At 39.6% G+C, this 17544-nt stretch overlaps 1 protein-coding gene across 5 annotated transcripts in view; it reads right to left on the reverse strand.

Moving 5' to 3' along the window:
* Positions 1–17544, reverse strand: part of ACSL4 (acyl-CoA synthetase long chain family member 4) — a 36228-nt gene that overhangs the window by 7768 nt on the left and 10916 nt on the right. The window contains exons 2-11 of one of the 5 annotated variants that reach the window (XM_027645197.1): positions 9987–10034; positions 7208–7447; positions 6737–6914; positions 5972–6081; positions 5744–5882; positions 4351–4501; positions 3092–3215; positions 2573–2644; positions 795–934; positions 168–340 (exon numbers count right to left, since the gene is read on the reverse strand). In XM_027645197.1, coding sequence (XP_027500998.1) covers positions 168–340; positions 795–934; positions 2573–2644; positions 3092–3215; positions 4351–4501; positions 5744–5882; positions 5972–6081; positions 6737–6914; positions 7208–7435 — 1315 coding nt within the window. In that variant the 5' untranslated portion in view covers positions 7436–7447; positions 9987–10034. Of the gene's footprint in view, positions 1–167; positions 341–794; positions 935–2572; positions 2645–3091; positions 3216–4350; positions 4502–5743; positions 5883–5971; positions 6082–6736; positions 6915–7207; positions 7722–9986; positions 10035–17544 lie in introns of all 5 variants that reach the window. The other 4 variants (XM_027645195.1, XM_027645193.1, XM_027645196.1 and 1 more) reach the window with 4 other exon arrangements.

Here is a 17544-nt window from a genome sequence, read left to right on the forward strand (position 1 = left end):
GGCCGTAGCTTATCTCATGTTGTTCTATTGCAGTTAAGAACCACAGCTATTTGGACTTCACAAAAATCTCTCAAACCCCCATACATACATATCTATATCTTAAATTATGTACTTAATACATAAACACATAAGTGTTTTAACACATCACACATAAGTGTTTTAACTACCTTCTGTAATGGTTCCAGCTCCACAAGTTTCTGTTAGTCCATAGCCTTGACCAACAGGACAGCAAAAACAGATGTTCATGAATCTTTGTGTTTGAGGTGAGAGTGGTGCTCCTCCAGAGAGCATCATACGGACGTTCCCTCCCAGCAGGGCCTTTACTTTTTTAAACAATAGTCTTGAAAGGAGGAAAGAAGCATTAAAAATTATTCACTCAGCTCGCTTTTATAAAAGACACACAAACCTTTTTCCTTCCTTCCTATCTGGAAACGCCTTAAAAATGAACTTATTCACAGATTTTAGTAGGGACAGGAGGGCGAATCAAAACCCGTTATCTCTTGTGTAACACTTGAAGAGGCAGAATTCCTGTAGCTTAACTAAACAAACATTCCAATTTTATTACAAAAAAAAAAAAGCAATCCAATGAAAACCAACTAGTCAGCTGTGGGGAAGATTAGTCATTCCTACATTAAATACCCGTTTCCAGTAAGAACTTGGATTACTTCAGTTAGTCATTAGATGGTATCTGCATGTTGGATGAGAACTGTCTGATAGCTCAGATGATCCTTCTTTTAGACTGTCTTAACAGATCCCAAGGCAAAAGGTCCACTTGGATTGTGAATAATACTTACATGTTACACAGAGGTGCATCGTATCCCCTCTTGATCTGTTCCAATTTGTAGTCATAGCCTATCTTGAACAGAGTTCTCTGGATATAGTTCATCTCTTGAACTTTACTCATGACATTTTTATAAATTCTGTCCATTATTTCCTACAAAGTGTTAAAAAAGCAAGGAAAATTACCACAAGGAGTAGTAGACTAGCACGTGTAAATTAAAGTCCATGTTATGCTATAAATAAGCATCCACATTATTCTTCCTTTGCAATGGATACTAAGAGTGAAAAATATTTGCAGCATTGGTTAGGGAGTGCTTAAGAGCAATGTGTGATCAATCAGTCAATTTATAGACCACCACAGCTCAGTGCTATTTACACCTTAACCTGTACTTAAACTGTGACAAACTGGTTTAGAAAATTCTGAATTTGAGTTTAGGTAAATCTCTATGCAAGATGTATCGTGCTGAGGAGTCCTGATGCTGTACTTTATCCACAGCAACTGGCAAGTGCAAGGGAATGAACCAAGAGATTTCATTTCACCATTTCCTTTTCCCAGGTTGTTTTTCAACTTTCAAAGCAATGTGGTTGCAGTAATTCGAGTTATCTGACAAAAAAACACCACAATTCTGTCACAGAGGAGAGATTAATTTCCATTAAAATAATAACCTTATGATCACTAAAATACACAACCTAAAACAGTGTTCAGACTGATGAAGTATTTAATAGAAGTTTAAAGACTGGCTCCTTCAAGTTTGTTTTGGAGCACAATGCTTTGAAGTATTTACGTGCTTTCTGCCCATGAAATAAATTTAAATGGATATTTTCCAGCAGGCTGGGGTTCTCAGACATATTAATTATCACTCTGTTAATTATTAAGAAAGAGATCAAGCTGTTATATATGCTTGGAATTTTATAAAACAAAAGAATGCAAGTAATTGATTTTAAAACTTGTAGCTATTCTAAGATGCAAAGCAACCAAATCCAACCCAAACTCTCTATTCTTAAATGAGATTAAATCCTCCTACTCAGTCACCACCACCATGTGGCAACAGCTGGTGCTACCAGTCTCATGAGCCACAGATGTGATAAGATCACAAAAGCAGCACATGTGATTCCAGGACACATGAGGAAGGTTTTTCCATTAGAAAGACACAAACATTTGTGGATTTTTTTGGATAGCACCATAACCTTGTGGAATGCAGGAGCCTGGTCACTCAAAGAGCAGCATGAGCTACAGAAGCAATAGGAGTTCCAGTCTCCTGATCATTTTTGCTTCTAAGAGATTAAGCCTGTCCTGCTTACCCTGAGAAAGCAAGAGAGACTCAGCCTCAGTGTTACCTTGAAGACAAGCAGCTGAGACTGAGCACCCCAAAAACTATGGCAGCACAGCCTGAGTCTGTGACAGCCAACTGCCCATACCCTTAAAGTGTCCAAGTTGGCCAAAGCCACCCTGCTTTGTCCCTATGGAAACAGGAGTTCCAGACTGTGACTGTCAAAGGCTTTCTGTGCTGCATCAGTAGCCCGGTAAAACACCACTTGCAACTTCTGAAGCACATTTACAGGTTTGGATCAAAAAGAGTCTTGGCTTTAGTACAGACTCTTTAGTGGAGATCTGCATCATCAGTACTCGGTTCAACCAAAGACAACTGGAATGTCTGTATTCTGCTCTTTCCTGTTAGTGACAGTTACTTTCATGTGAAGAGAAAAGCATGTTAGTAAATAGACTTTTCTAGCATGAAAAGGATAGAAAACATAATTTTTTTGCTAAACATATCTGCTTCTGCATACTTACAGGCACAGCTGCCATCAGTGTAGGCTTAAGTACAGTGCAGTCTCCTTTGCTTCCCTTCTTAATTTTACTTGACTGTAATTAAAAAAAAAAGGCAATTTATGAAGCAGAAAACCAAACAGTTCTTTAAAACTGAGGGACTAAAAAAAGGGGGAGATATATTATCAGGATGATTTGTATAAATCTCTTCCCCCGTTCCTGCATAATTTTTCCCCCCATTGTGATGGAAAGAGTAACAATTAATAACTACTTCAACCAAAATACTAGATGTTTTACAAGTTCACTTTGTTTATCTTTCTCTTACTTCCTCCCTCTAGTAGTTGCTTTCTCCTCCATCTTCCTCTGGGACTTTGTTTTGCCTGATGCAAATTTCCATACCAGCAAAACATACAGACACATCTTTTATGGCTTAATTTGCTCTTATTTATCTTAACTGTTAAATGGAAAAAGGCAAAGGGCTGAATAGAAGATCTGCAATAACTGGCTAAAGAACTGATGAAGTGAGACTCTGCCACCCCTCACCTGATCCGAGAGTGTGAGTGGAGAGGAATATCCGATCCTGCAGCCGTACGTGATGCAGGAAACTTCTGCTGTCAGTTCTAACACATGGGCCAGAGGCAAGTAACCAATGTAAGTGTCCTTGGGGCTAGGAAAGGAAAGGGTTACCCAATTAACCATGAGGCACAAATGGACTGAAAATACTGTTTAATAGTTTTATTGTGTGCTTAGTTATTGCTTTTTGAAAGACCTGGATCACAAGTAAGGCTTACTCTTCTGCACACGAGAAGGATGTGATTTCAACCACAGTATGTAAACAAAAGGGGGAGATGTGACCTTACTGAAATCAGTATGAATTACAGGATTTGCCTTGTTTTCTAGGAAACATAAAGGTTCCTTAGTGCTTCACTCCTATTTTCTCTCCTTTTGGGAGATTTCGTTCCAGTTACGACATTAAGGATGAAATCTCTATATTTTAAAATAATGACCAACAATGACAAAACTCTGTCAGTCATCTTCTTCTAAGACACATTTCTAGGAAGAGGGCTTATCACTGAAGTACTGAGGCTTATTTGAGGAAGTAACTGCTCAGAGACTTCTCAACAAAACACTTCTAGCTGTCACTGAACTGAAGCTTCCAGCACCCAGTCAGAACTGGGTCTGTATCCTCTCACAAAAGGAGTTTAGCAACATAGCTCATTTCAGCTATTGAACCCTTTGTGAATGCACACACAAATACACCCACTGTCATGAAAAATTTCCTCGAAACATTAATGTGAGGGGACTTGCAGTTGGTTTTACTACCATCAACACACAATTTATTACTCTTCTGCTCCTTCAGTGCACTGTACTTGAGCAGATTCTGCAGCATGTGCATGAGCCACCCAACAGTGGTGTCTGTAGGTCAGTGAAGTGGTAGGCTCTGACATACTTCCTACACCCATTCGAGCTGCCTGAAAATGTCTAAAAGAAAATTCCCCAAGTTGCACTAGATGAGGAATCTCCTTATCCAGTGGCATCCTGTGATGCTCAAAAGTACAAAAATCCATCACCGACTAAGAGTAATAAAAAAAGGTAGCAACAGCATGTGAGAAAGGAGCCAGAAAGGGCATACTTTTCAAACAGGGAAAGTTCACAAACACAAGACATATTTCTTATAAATTAGAGTAGTGGACTCACAATAAAATGAACAAACTTGATAACACAACATGCCAGTAGCAGCCTCTCTCTAAATTTGCATACTTTTGGAGGTTCTGTTTTTTTCACAACTAAGTGTTTCTTACCCCAGTCCAGGTATCCTCTCACACTGTCCTGTCATTCCAGCTATTAAGTTTTTATGCTGCATCATCACTCCTTTGGGTCTCCCAGTAGAGCCACTGGTGTACATTACTAAAGCCAAGTCTGTAGGAACAGGTCTGCTTGGCAGAACGCTTGCTAAAAAACACAGGAGAAAAACTGTTATTAATTCTTATCTACTTTCTAAATTATTTCTGTAATTAATCAATCAATGTGAAAATGTCTGTAGTCAGTGTGAAGCAGGTGCTCCATCTAAGACAAGCACCCTGTGCTGCTGCATGGTCAGTGGGGGAGGCAGAAGTCAGTGCTGGAGAGAACAGTGGTCTGTTTTTAAGAGTAAGAGAGGGAAGGCTGATTTTAAAAGGATTATGAAAATTTGGGCATCTACACAATCTGGGTGATGCTTTTGTCATTATGGCTTATAGCTGATTGAAAGTTTCATGGAAGAGGCCTTTTGAAGACCAACTAAATCTGTCAAGGGCAGCAAAAGAGATAAATACAGTCTTGGAGAGAAACAGGTTAGTGGAAGGCAGTAAGCTTAGAACACTTTTGATTTTTGTTTTAATCCCTTGACATTCATTCTTAGGATGAAAATCCTTAGCTTTCATGGCTTTCACAATCTCTGCAAGGAAGCAGGTCTTTTAGGGACAAAACCCAACAAAACACCCCTCAGGGTCACTCTATCAGCACCTCAGGCTGATCAGAGATAAGCAGCTGTGAGGAGTCTGTGCTTCCCAAAGCTCATTTGCCAGTTTATCTCCTCCTTTATTCAAGAGAGAGGAGATGAGGCTAAGTACAGACTGCTGATGTAAGGAAAACAGATCATCAGGATTGGGTTTTCCTTCTTTATATTTACAGTCACTCCTGGCTGCCCAATAGAGCAAGGAATGTAATGGTTATTTCCTCTAGCCCAAGCTGCTTTTTAGCTACAGCTTGGTTAAGAAAATGGACATTTCCAAGCCAATAAAAAAACCCAACAAAATCAACCAACCAAAAAAGTCCTTCGAGTGCTTTTTCCTCTTTTCTTAGGAAAGTAGTGAAAATAAGATGAATAAAAGGTAAGGGTAGCAAAAAAATGCAACACTGCACTGGATTCCATTTAATTTCCTAAAACAAAGGTGGAGTCTTAAATTATTCTGATTATGGTTTAGAAGTTAAAAATGAGGTTTTACCCTGACATATCTGACACTTTAACAAAAGAGATCCAGCAAATTTTTTGTTTATTTAAAGGGAGCCAGAGGATGAACTGACCATCTGCCACTGCCTTTTGTTGGACACCTGCACAGATGGGGGGTTTTCTGCTACACATCCCTCTTACCCCAGGTCTGATTTCACTGCTAACACTGTTCTGATTAGTCCTCTCTGAAGTGATTCACTTACAGTTTTCTGGTTTGGCTCCCAGCTCTTCCACTGTCTGCATACTATGAATCTCCACGTTTTCAGGGTATTCTGATTTATTGATAGTCTTCTTGTCCACATAAATGATATGTTTCAGACAGGAGACTTGTGGCAGTGCAGTCTATAGAAGAGAAATGACATTTTTAGCACTGTCTGCTCTGTAAAATTATTATAGGGTTGCTTAATCAGGTGAAGCTGGTACCAAATTACCTTAAGTTTGCTCTCAAGAAGTTCCACACTCGTCACCAGATATGAGGCTCCACACTCATTGAGGCCATAGGTCACTGCCTCTTCACCCAGGGTGGCATACAGAGTGACAACTGTCCCAGTGAGGGCAGAGGATATGAGAGAGAGGTTAAAGTAACACTAAATGCAAGAGCTCTTGCTTTACCTTCCTGGGAAGCACTGCAGGAGAGCAGGGTTATTATTAGCTCAACTGGGAATTTTCTGATTTGGAAATAAAGTAGCTTTTAATTTTCCCATGTCAGAAATTTTACAGAACAAGAGACCTCTGGAACAAGGAGGACAGTTGTACAGGAAGCATTTCTTTACTAAGAGGGTGGTCAGACACTGGAACAGGCTTCCTAGAGAGGTGGTTGATGCTCCAAGCCTGTCACTGTTTCAGAGGCCTTTGAGCAATGCTCTTAATAACATTTTGGGGGGAGAAATGCAACTACTGACATCTTCAGAGTATTTTTAAAAAACCCCTGAATAGTAACTGTTGTTCTGTCCTTCTAAAATCTAGAACATTGCTACAATAAGATCATAAAAAACAGTATGAGCAAGTTAATTTCAGGGATCTCCACAACACAGAGAACACTGAAAACTTGTAAGAACCAGACCATCAGCGGAGGAAGTTTATGAAATTCTTACACCTTCAATGACAAGACTGGCAGAGTCAAAATACTTTAAAGCCAAACCAGCGCTGAAAAATGGTTCTGAAATACATCAGAAGTAAGCAAGTTGAGCACTCACGAGGGAAGTTGTACTTGAAGCAGGTCAGAGCTACAATCATCCATTCTGCTCGGGTCTCACAGAATATGACAACAGTACTCTTGGGGGTCAGTCCCAGGGCTGTCAGTCCACTCCCCAGGCGAGTCATTTTCTCATTTACTTCTTCATAGGATAACCATCTGTAAGTTCCTAAAATTAACTGGTGAGGAAAAACAATGAATTTTGATGACAAGAAGCTGCTGGTACAGCTCTACCAGCTTATGTGAGTTGGTGCATAACAGCATAAGCACACACTGCCATTCGTTAAAGTTGCTTTCATTTTTCTTGAAGTAGAATAAACAGTGCATCCTGTATTCTGTTATTCTTTACCATCAAATGGATGGTTTATAAGATGATACTGAAGAAGAGCTCTAAAGATTTACACATTATTGAGGCAAGATGCAAAGCAGCTCAAAAGCAAATCAGAATTAAGTACAAAACTGTAGGTTTTACCTTTTTGAACACTTTTCCGTTTGGTTGCATTTCATTTTCTTCACTCAGTACTTCTCTGGTTCCAAGACAGTCCTTCTTCCCAAACTTTGCAAGAGCATGGTCAAACAGCTTGTCCAAGGTGTCTGCTCCAGGAATGTTGATGTTTGCTAGTGAGTCCAGATGAGTGACAGAGCGGTAGGGGCTCCCAGGTTTGTCTGAGATGGGTTTGGCTTTTAACCGTTTTGCCATAGCCTTTTTCTTCTTAGCATTGGTAAGAAAATACCACGGAATAAATACCAGCATACTGTACAAGGAGATTAACAAGTACACAGGCAGCAAGAGAATGGTACACACTTCTAGCCTAAGTTTCATTGTGGCTATTTAAAAAAGAAACTCTCTTATGAAGTTCTGAAGCAGGCAAGAGCAAAGCAGCAGCACAGTGGGGTGTGGGGAGAAGCAACAGCACATGAAGGTTAGGTCTGGTTCACAGCAGCTGCTAAAATTTTAGTAACCTTTGAGAGCCAACAGTGGACGCCTGCGGGTGAAGACCAGTGCCAAGCAGAGAGCAGGAAAAAAAAAGAAAAATAATTAAATTAGTAATATTAGTAATATTACAGTCAGTTCATTAGTTTTAGTCCTTCTAAGAGTTCACTTCAAAAGCATCAAGACAAAGGAGACTGAAGTAACTGATTTAAGAGGCCTGTAAGCTGCGCGATAGAGCACTGTACTGCTCTGGGGATGAAAGAGGGTCAATCTTTTCCATACTTGCTTCTTGCATCCACAAATCTTTACTTTTCACAGACTTTTCCCCACTGTCTCTGAATAGTTCAAGGCTGTTGAGATAATTCTGTCCTTCACATCAAAATACTGTGTTAAAGCTGTGTGAGTAATGCCCCAATTGCGTAATTATGGGAAAGGTCAATGCTTGTTTTCCCCTAAATATTTGTACCACAGAGAAAAGATACAGTATATTGCTTTACTGCTTTTCAAAATATTACATCAACTTATATTCATATATTACAAGGTATCTTGATAGAGTCCTCAAAAGTCTACATGTAATCTAAAAACTACATAATATTCCAAAACTACTTTATTAACTTTGCCCCAGCAACTGCATTCCTGATCTCTTACTTTTCAATGTCAGACTCTTGGAAAGAGATTACACAGATTTGCTTTTCCAATTTCAAAAACTGCTTCAGCACATGCATTTCAAACTCCAGGTATGGAAAATGGAATCAAATTTGACCAATTTAAGTAAATTTAAAAAAAAAGCACAATTTGGCAAGATTTTGTCTGCATGTCAGAAATCTTTCCTCATTATGGAGAACTGGTCCTGAATAAAGACTGAAGGCAAGTGGTAGAAAAACAAAAGCATCACAGCAAATCACAGCTGTGGCCAGAGCACTGGCCTGTAACTAGCCTGCACTGGCATGTGAGAGATACAGGTTATTGTCTTCATCTGGCTGGCACACAGACATGGCCTGCAACACATCACCCACACTGCCACAGTGGGGAAATAAAAGGAGAGGGGCACTGACCAAAGGGCAGCACCTCAGTAACACTGACATCCCAAACCCAGGCTGTCATGGACACAGTCTGATAAACAGAATGGATGAGAATAGGGAAACTCTCAGGGCTCCATCAAGAATTAAAAGAACATGGGTACACTTCAAAATACACCTTTATTAATATATTTGCCACCCTCAGGTGATGAGGGAGGCTACAATTAACATTTCAGAATAAACAAGACAACTGCTACTGACAGTGTTAACAAAAATCTGTTAATAGGCTGTTGGGGTTTTTATTAAGAATCCCAACATATGCAGTTGTGTCATAGCCAATATCAACAGCATTTAATGTAATGTAAGATTAAGAGATCTGCAGATACTTCACATGACCACCACATTAATTTCTGTAATTACATCTACATAATAAAATTACTATTGAATGATAATATAATAAACTAAGATAAGATAAACTAAGCTCAGACTTGTTTGGAAAAATGTATTCTGCACATTTCTTTTTATAAAAAAAGATGAATGCTACATTCTTTTCAAAACATACATGCTTGTTCATGACTAACTTCATCATCATCAACCTCAGCAGAAGAGAGATCATTTTACTTCCCTAAGCTCCAGTTCTCTAAAATGAAGGTTTATTGGTTTATATTACAAATCATTTCAGTTAATTCAGTGCTCCAAACACAGCACTTGAGCTTGTCCTGCAAACAGAATCCAGCCATGGCACTGAGACACGGTATGGAAATGTCAGTGCACGCCCATGGTTAGACATAACACTAAAAAATAAACTCCATGGAGAACTCTAACTGCTCCTCACCTTCCAACAAAAAGCATATGACCAGGCACAGTGACTTGGATAAAAAGCAGAGTTGTCTGACTATTGCAAACTATTTAACACAGTGAGACAGTACCACAGCTTTTCTTTGGGCTCAGTAGGAGCTTGGTCCCAAGTTGTCCTACTGATGAAAAACTGCTGGCTAATAATCCAGGACTGGTTAATTCAGGAAGGTTGCACTTCTTTCATTTTGGAATTTCAAGTTAATTTGAAATACTTTTGGAAGTGTTTATAAAAACAGAAAACTTAGCTAATTCATACATATTTGTAATCATTTAAAACAGAGTCATGTTTCTATCCTGACAAAACTCAGTTGTAATTCTTAACAGGCATCAGCTGGAAAAACTTAGTGAGTCCCAAAAAGCCAACCCTGGCTTTTTCCCTTGAGCCCATGTAAAAGCTGACACACACACACACACACACAGACACACAGAGGAGTACTTACAAGGGATCTGACTGTGCTGACTGAGGTTTTTTCAGTGTCAATTAAATCTATATTAAAAAAAGGAAAAAAAGAACATGTTAGAGGTTGGGAATTTTTTTGCCTTGCAGAAAGGAGGAATCTTTAGGATTTCCAAACACAACCCATACAAGAAGAGAGCAATTGCATTATTGGCAAAGTTTAGGCTTCCAAACTGTATTGTACAGACAAAGACCAAGCTACCCAAAAAATAGCTGAATTCTTATGGGACACTACCCCTTCCCCCTCCACTCCCAAGTTTAAACATGTTCTGAATAAAGTTATGAACAGCAGCTTAATATAATTTAATTAAAAAAAAAAAAAGACAAGAAAGAGACTTTTATATTCCATATGGCCCATTCTTCTGTCTCAAGGCAGAAACAACAAGACCTTTCTCATCCTTGATAGATGAGTATCAGTAGAAACATGAACTCAGGACTCCCCACAGCACACACTGCCCAAGGGAGGCATGGGGAACATGAAGTAGATTTTGGGTGTTTAGGTAAGAGAAGAATTTCCAGAACAAAAGCATGGTTATATGGGCAGAGAGGCCTCACTGGTCCCATGACCAGTGAATAAAAGATGGCTGTGTGTAACTGCAGAGATAAGGCTCCAAAAAGTCACAGCATAATCATTCTCTTTGACTACTGGGTGTTTACATACAGAAAGCTTTAGCTGATATTTAACCTGGCTATGTTTTAACAGCTTTCCCCATAAATCTAAGATTTCAATCAATTTTACAGACTGAGTTAAATGTCCCTTGCAAAATTCTCCTACAGACATTTTCTCTTGAAATGTGAAATAAAAGAGAGGTGCTAGAAAGTTTTTAGTGTTACTGGCACTTGCATGTGGCTGTATGAGATTTGGATCCATTACAGGACTACCCCAAACTCATGCTAAATAAATATTCATCATATTTTAAATATAATGCACAACAGCCTCACATACTCAACTTGCAAAAGTATTTGGTTAGGAACCAAACTTAGCTATTCAAATTACCCCTTATGCCTTCAATAGTCCATTTAAGTTTAATTACACTTTAAGAGAAAAGATGAGATGCAATGTTCACATCAATGCACCATCAAGGATACCTTCAAGGCAAGACAACTACACATTACTAAAATACAGCAGTTATGTTCTCAGTGAACTTTCTCATTCCTTACAAATGAAAGACAATTTGGCACTCGTGACAAATTTCACAGTATCAAAATAGAACTACTATTTAATACTAGAATATTTAGAATATGTGATATTTTCTACTGCCCTACATTATTTCCCTTAACTGTTGGACATAACTAGCCTATTGAGGTCCTTATCTAGCTATTTTGGAAACAGCAGCTTCCAGGCTCTCGATGCAGGAAATCCATGTTCCCAGTGAGAGCGACCCGTGTGCGTCAGGTGTGACTGCAAGAAAAAACCAAACCCAACAAGAGGAGATGCAGTTTCTCTCCCAGATAGCTGGGTTTTCAGCATCTCCAAAGGATTTTCCTCAGGTGAAAAAGCTTCTAGCAATTTTGAAATGGTCTAGAGTCTATTTAACATTTGCAGTGATGTGTTTCAGTGTTCACACTGCAAACCTCACTGGTGAGGTAATGTTTTCCTTAGGGCTGTTACATGCTGGGTGTTTACAAAACTCGGTAGTCCAAGCTTACTCCTGACTGCCACTGTGCTTTATGGACTGCCAGAGATGTTCTCAGTATAATCTGACTTTGATACCCTCAGTTAGAAGCTCCAGAGACAGAATATATGCAACACTCTATTCCTGTCCTGTAGCCAGGGCCACAGAACAAATGAAATCAAAGCACAGGTTCTAGGACACAAGAGACACTCCTCTCTTCCTAATTTAACCGATATCTTAAAAACAACTGGCATGGGTTTTTTTGTTTTAATATAGAAAAACAGCTTTTAAATAGTCACAAAAGCTTATGGGATTAAGTAAGAGCAGAAGTGTGCATGGGAACAGGGAGATGGTTTATGCCTCTGAAAGGAGGAAATGCCCTAATCTTCTCTGCATTTGACTGCTCAGAGAACAGAATCAACTTAGCATTTGCACACACTACTACAATTTCTAAGTGTAACTCAAAACCTAAAGAAGTACCTGTGGCTAGAAATTTTATCCTATGCAGTTTAATAAGGCAGTAAATTATTATCTTCACTAGGAAAGGCTTTAATTAGCCCAAGCCTAAAACACTGTAAAGGTTAAATATTGAAAGTATATGAACAACAGTGCTTATTGTCCTTCCTCTGGTGTTAAAAAGCTTGCCAGGGATCCAACTTGCTATGTAACAGCATGATTAGAAAGAAAACACAACTTCTTTTTCTGTCTACTTCCAACACTGTGTTAGGGAAGTCATCTAGTAACAAAGATGACATTAGACAGGAAAAGGGCAGTGTTCTAGTTTATGAAGAAAACTGGAATCTGCAAAGCAGGTTGTTTTCAGTTTAAAAACAACACTGGAGGAAGTCTGGTTCCTTTGCAACTGAGCTCTTGCCAACTTCAAATGGAGACACAATTCTGGCTTTAGCATAAATACTCACGGTTGACTCCATTCAGGAAGTTCTGAAATCTTCCAAAACAATCCCATACGAATAAGTAACAACTGTTTCTGGAACTTCTCTAGCATTTGGGCAGATCTAAACATTTTGGAAACCACAGCAAGCATTCAGAATTCGTAAGTGGAAAAGTGGTTTTACACAGTAAAAAAAAAAATTTGAGTTGACCTGAACAAGTACATGAGTTATTAGTTAGTCAGCTTTTGGAAGGGAACTCCATCAGCATCTAGTCATCCTGAACTTGTTCCAGTACTAGGACTGAAAGAGGCTGGGGTTTCAAAAAGAAATTACAGAAAGACAGAAATACCACATTGCCAGGAAGATGCAGCACACTTAAGCACAATAAACAAACGAGTGCATACTGTGAGGCTCTCTACAAGTTTTGATTTTCCAGATTTATACCTGGCACACACAAGAATGATAGAACATTTCTACAGCTTAGAAGACTGTGATGAAATAGCAATAAGATAAGTATCTTGTGGCTAATTACAATGCAATTCGGGTTAGAAAGACTAAAAGAAAAAATCCTAAAGGAAATGATTCAGTTTTTACATCACGTCGGTGTTTTTATGAAAACAAACTCCACCAATACTAGTGCAAGTTACTCATGGTAGAAAAAAGGTTCATGAGTCCAATTTTTCTTACTTTCTCACAAGCAGATTTCTACGTATTTTCCTCTTGCACATTTGGTACATCACAAAGGCCAGTGAAAACTCCAGAGATAACCTAACCAACTTTCAGAAGTACTTCTGCGCTCTGGCACTACAATAGTAGCTCAAAGCCTGAGAGTTGAGAGTTCTCACTGTTTTTTTACAGTGTAAATACCAGTACCAGTGGCCCAAAATCAGGGAGAGGGGAAGCTCAGTTATAGTGGATTCTGATGAAAGTCGATGCTGCCTGTTTAAATATATACATTCTATTTGAAATAGCAAAACCACAAGTATATTAGGAAATTATGTTTTTCTTACTGCTGTTTAAAAAGTAGTTAATACAATGTTTTACTTAGCTACTAATAAAGATCAAATTTATTTTTGGTTTCAGGAAAAATATTATTGTTGTCCCTTATATTCACTGTTTCCATTTACTGCCTCAGAACACATGCACTTCATGTCAATCAGAAAAAAAAAAAAAATTCATTTGTAAGTGTCAAACATCTATTGCTGCAGTAAGTAGTGTAATGGAAGCCAGCCCAGCCACACTGACCCAGTATTTCTCAATTATCCAACAGCCTGGTGTGAAACTCTCTCCTAATTTATAACACGAGGGCAAGCAAGTATTGGGTGAAAGGGTAAGAGCTGTTTGCATGCCCCAAAGGCAGAAAAGGCTAAAGGCCAAGGCAAGATTCCACAACTGAAAACTGTCCATTGAGACTACCTGAATTGGGAAAGTCCTTCCTGTAGACTCACCTGGTAGTTTTGCCTCATTAAATTCTGTCCAGACCCTGCCCTGTATGTCCCTGAGCTCCCTCCCTGCGGCGCTGCCTCACGCAGGCCGGGCCCGACTGCACCGGCTGTGCTGTGCTCTGGGCACGGCCCTGGGCACGCGGGGAGTCAAGTCATAGAACCACAGAACTGTGGAATGATCAGGGGTTGGAATGGCCTTTAAAGATCATCCAGTCCCACCCCCCTGCCATAGGCAGAGACACCTCCTACTAGACCACGTTGCTCAAGGCCTTATCCAGCCTGGCCTTGAACACAGCCAGGGTTGGGGCATCCACAACTTCTCTGGGCTACCTGTGCCAGTGTCTCACCACCCTCAGAGTGAAAAATCTCTTACTAACATCTAACCTAAATTTCCCCTTTCAGTTTGTACCCATTTGCCCTTGTCCTGTCACCACAGTTCCTGATGAAGAGTCCCTCTCTGGCTTTCCTGTAGGCCCCTTCAGATCCTGGAAGCTGCTGTGAGGTTTCCACACAACCTTCTCCTCTCCAGGCTGAACAGCCCCACATTTCTCAGCCTGTCTCCATAGAGGAGGTGCTCCAGTCCCCTTATCAACTTCGTGGCCTTCTCTAGACTTGCTCCAACAGTTCCATGTCCCTCTTGTGTTGAGGACACCAGAACTATACGCAGCACTCCAGGTGGGGTCTCACAAGTGGAGTAGAGGGAGAGAACCACCAGGAACATAAGCACTGACAACAGATTGTTTAAGAATTAGGGTGCTCATCTCCCCTCTAACACTTACAATAATCATTTCGACAATCGACAATGTAAGGAAATTAGGACATCAGGTGTTTTTTGTTTTGCAAATGAAGATGAAGGAAATAATCTCCCTGGGTAAAAGTTTTTAAAAATTTATCCAGAGACAATATATTTATACTTATGCCAGGTGGATACAGCTGCCTCACTGATTCCTTGAGTTCATGCATTCAAGTTCAGACTCTGATCAAGTCATAGTATTAGGGCTGGACAAATATTAATACTATTTTACCCAACAAGCCAAAAGGCTCATTAATGACATTACCCAAGGTGCACAGATTAAATATTAACACTTATTTCCTGGCTCTGAATCTGGAATGTTACCAAACATCTGTGCAGCACAACGTAGGAGGAATTCTATGTACCCTCATGATGACGCATTAGCAAGACTTAAAATTAAAATGGCATTTTCCAAGATAAAACAAAATAGTAACAGGAATCTCTTACTACATAAGAACAAAAGTTAGGAAAAATTAAACACCGAACCCTTCTTTTTTAGATAGGATTTATGCAATAGATTTATCTGACCAAATCTTAGAAACACGAACATAACCACCAGTCATCAAAAGCCACTTCCTTTCTTTATAAATTTCCTGAAGTCTTGCAGCATTGCTCTGTATTAACCTTTCTGTGAAAGGAGCGATTCAAACAGTCAAATGTTAAAGTGCATGAGCTCAAGTACAGTCTGGCAGGGAAGCAGGCAGTGTAATGACAGGGATCATCCTAATCCTCCACTGAGAGTGCTGAGAATTAATCCGTGTTCTGCAGGCACAGAAGGAGCCACCGCAGCTTCTCCTTTCACTGCAGTTCCCCTGGTTATGAACTTCTCTTTAAATGTCTTCTCAACACTGGCTGTTGTGCAATGTAACAGGCTGAAGCTCTAAACAACATTCCATATTCCTTCAGAGAACCTGACTGGCTCCTCAGCTTTCAGCTTTTGACAAGAAATTCTGCCACCAATTTTACATTTACCTTTATTGCTTTTGAGAAACTCCATCATATCTCATCCTTGGCATTAGGTTGCTTTGTTCTCAGACATGGGTCGTAATTTAGGTAGTGAAATTATTTACATACTTAAAAAGGGAAGGGGGAGAGTAAATGTTCCTTCTCATGTACTGCATTAGCAGACTTCTGCCTACTAAAAGTGTTTTGGGGGCTGGGAGAGATTTTTCTAAGGTTTTTATGAGTTTTTCAAAATTCTGTGGGGACAGTCAACAAGAGGAACACCAGAGATGGGAAATACACCTTCTCTTTTCTCTTAGAAGCTCACATTCAAATGCAAACTCTCCCCCCCTTTTTTTTTGTGACTAAGCAAAAAAAAAAAAAAAAATAGAAAATTAGGCTCTCTTATTTGCAATTTGCAGAAATTCTCTCCTTGCAGATGTTCTGATATACAGAGGATCAGCTGTGCACTTCAAAAACACAAGTTTAAGAAAACTGTCCCCACCCATGGTCGTTTGAGATGGTGGCCCCCGAGATTTCAAGCATTAGTCATCTCTATTTTTCATTTTTATTGTGCAATAAAAATGCTCTGAAGGTCAATAAACATGAGGAGCATGGGGAGCAGGCAGAGTTTAATCCTTTGCACAATCACAGTATCTTCCAGTGAAAGAGTGATGATGGTTTTTGTATCTTTAAGGAACTGAATTTTACTGTAATCTTAATACAAAACTTTAGCACAGTCTATTGCTTGGTTCATGTTGAACCTACCCCATCACTTCTTAGCCAAACATACCTAGATTCATCTCTAGATATCTCTAGATCCTCTCTGGATCCACATGTGGAATTCCCCAGTAGTAATTCTAAGACAGGAATTTGTACTGCAACTTTTTGCTGACTTGACTTTAAACTTTTTGTGAGTGAACTTGCTTCCTGAAGCTTTCATGTGCTTTATGATAGTCTGAGATATCTTTAGGGTACGTTACTTGGCATTTTCTACCAGAGAAGGCAATCTCACTATTTAGTACATCCTAACAGCTCTTTGATTTTATCTGCACTTCAAAGAAGTGAGGTGACCAAACAAATGTTACATTTTTCTCCTGTAAGGCAAAGTGCACATTTAAATTTTTAGATTTCACAGCTCTAAAAACTATTTTGTTCAAAAGTAGTCTGAACACAAACATTCATACTAAGCAGAGCAAGGTAGAAACTAGCAAGAAGTTTTAAAAAAAATGGAGGAAAAAAACTACCTCTGAGGCAGTTTTAACCAGCGAGGTTTTGAACTTTACCACCTCCCAATACCCAGGAAGGCACATTTATTGCACTTCTTATTTATAGACACAAAAGTGTTTGTCTAAGGTGTACGTTTTCAGGGGCAGAACCATTTGATGTTCTCTGTCCAAAACATCCAAGTAGCTTTTGCAAAGCAGCAGAGGACAAACTTGTCCAGGCTCAGGTGCTCCAAGCCTGAGCTGGAAGCTGGCTCTGGCCAAGGAGCTGCACAGCCACATTATCATGATCACGCCTGTGCACGTGTCCTACCCCTCAGCAAAACATCCCACCTGAGCACAGCTGGGCACTTGCACAGCCACAGAGCTTCCTCAAAGGGATTTGTTCAAATCTCCATGGTCTGAAACATAAAAACTGAAGGGGCCCGATGGCATGACATATTTAGATAACGAGATGAGTAAAGCTGGAGTCACAGTAGCAACTGTAGAAGAACGAACTGTTCCTGCCACACTAGACTAAACAGACAGTAAAGTGGTCTCAGCCCTAAATTTTGAAGGAAGCCTGAACAGGAAGCTGATGCTGTTGACCATTCTTTCAACTTATTTTTAGGAACTTTTTGTTCTGA

This window comes from Corapipo altera, unplaced genomic scaffold (genome assembly GCF_003945725.1).
Source record: "Corapipo altera isolate COAL_440 unplaced genomic scaffold, ASM394572v1 65, whole genome shotgun sequence".
Lineage (NCBI taxonomy): Eukaryota > Metazoa > Chordata > Aves > Passeriformes > Pipridae > Corapipo > Corapipo altera.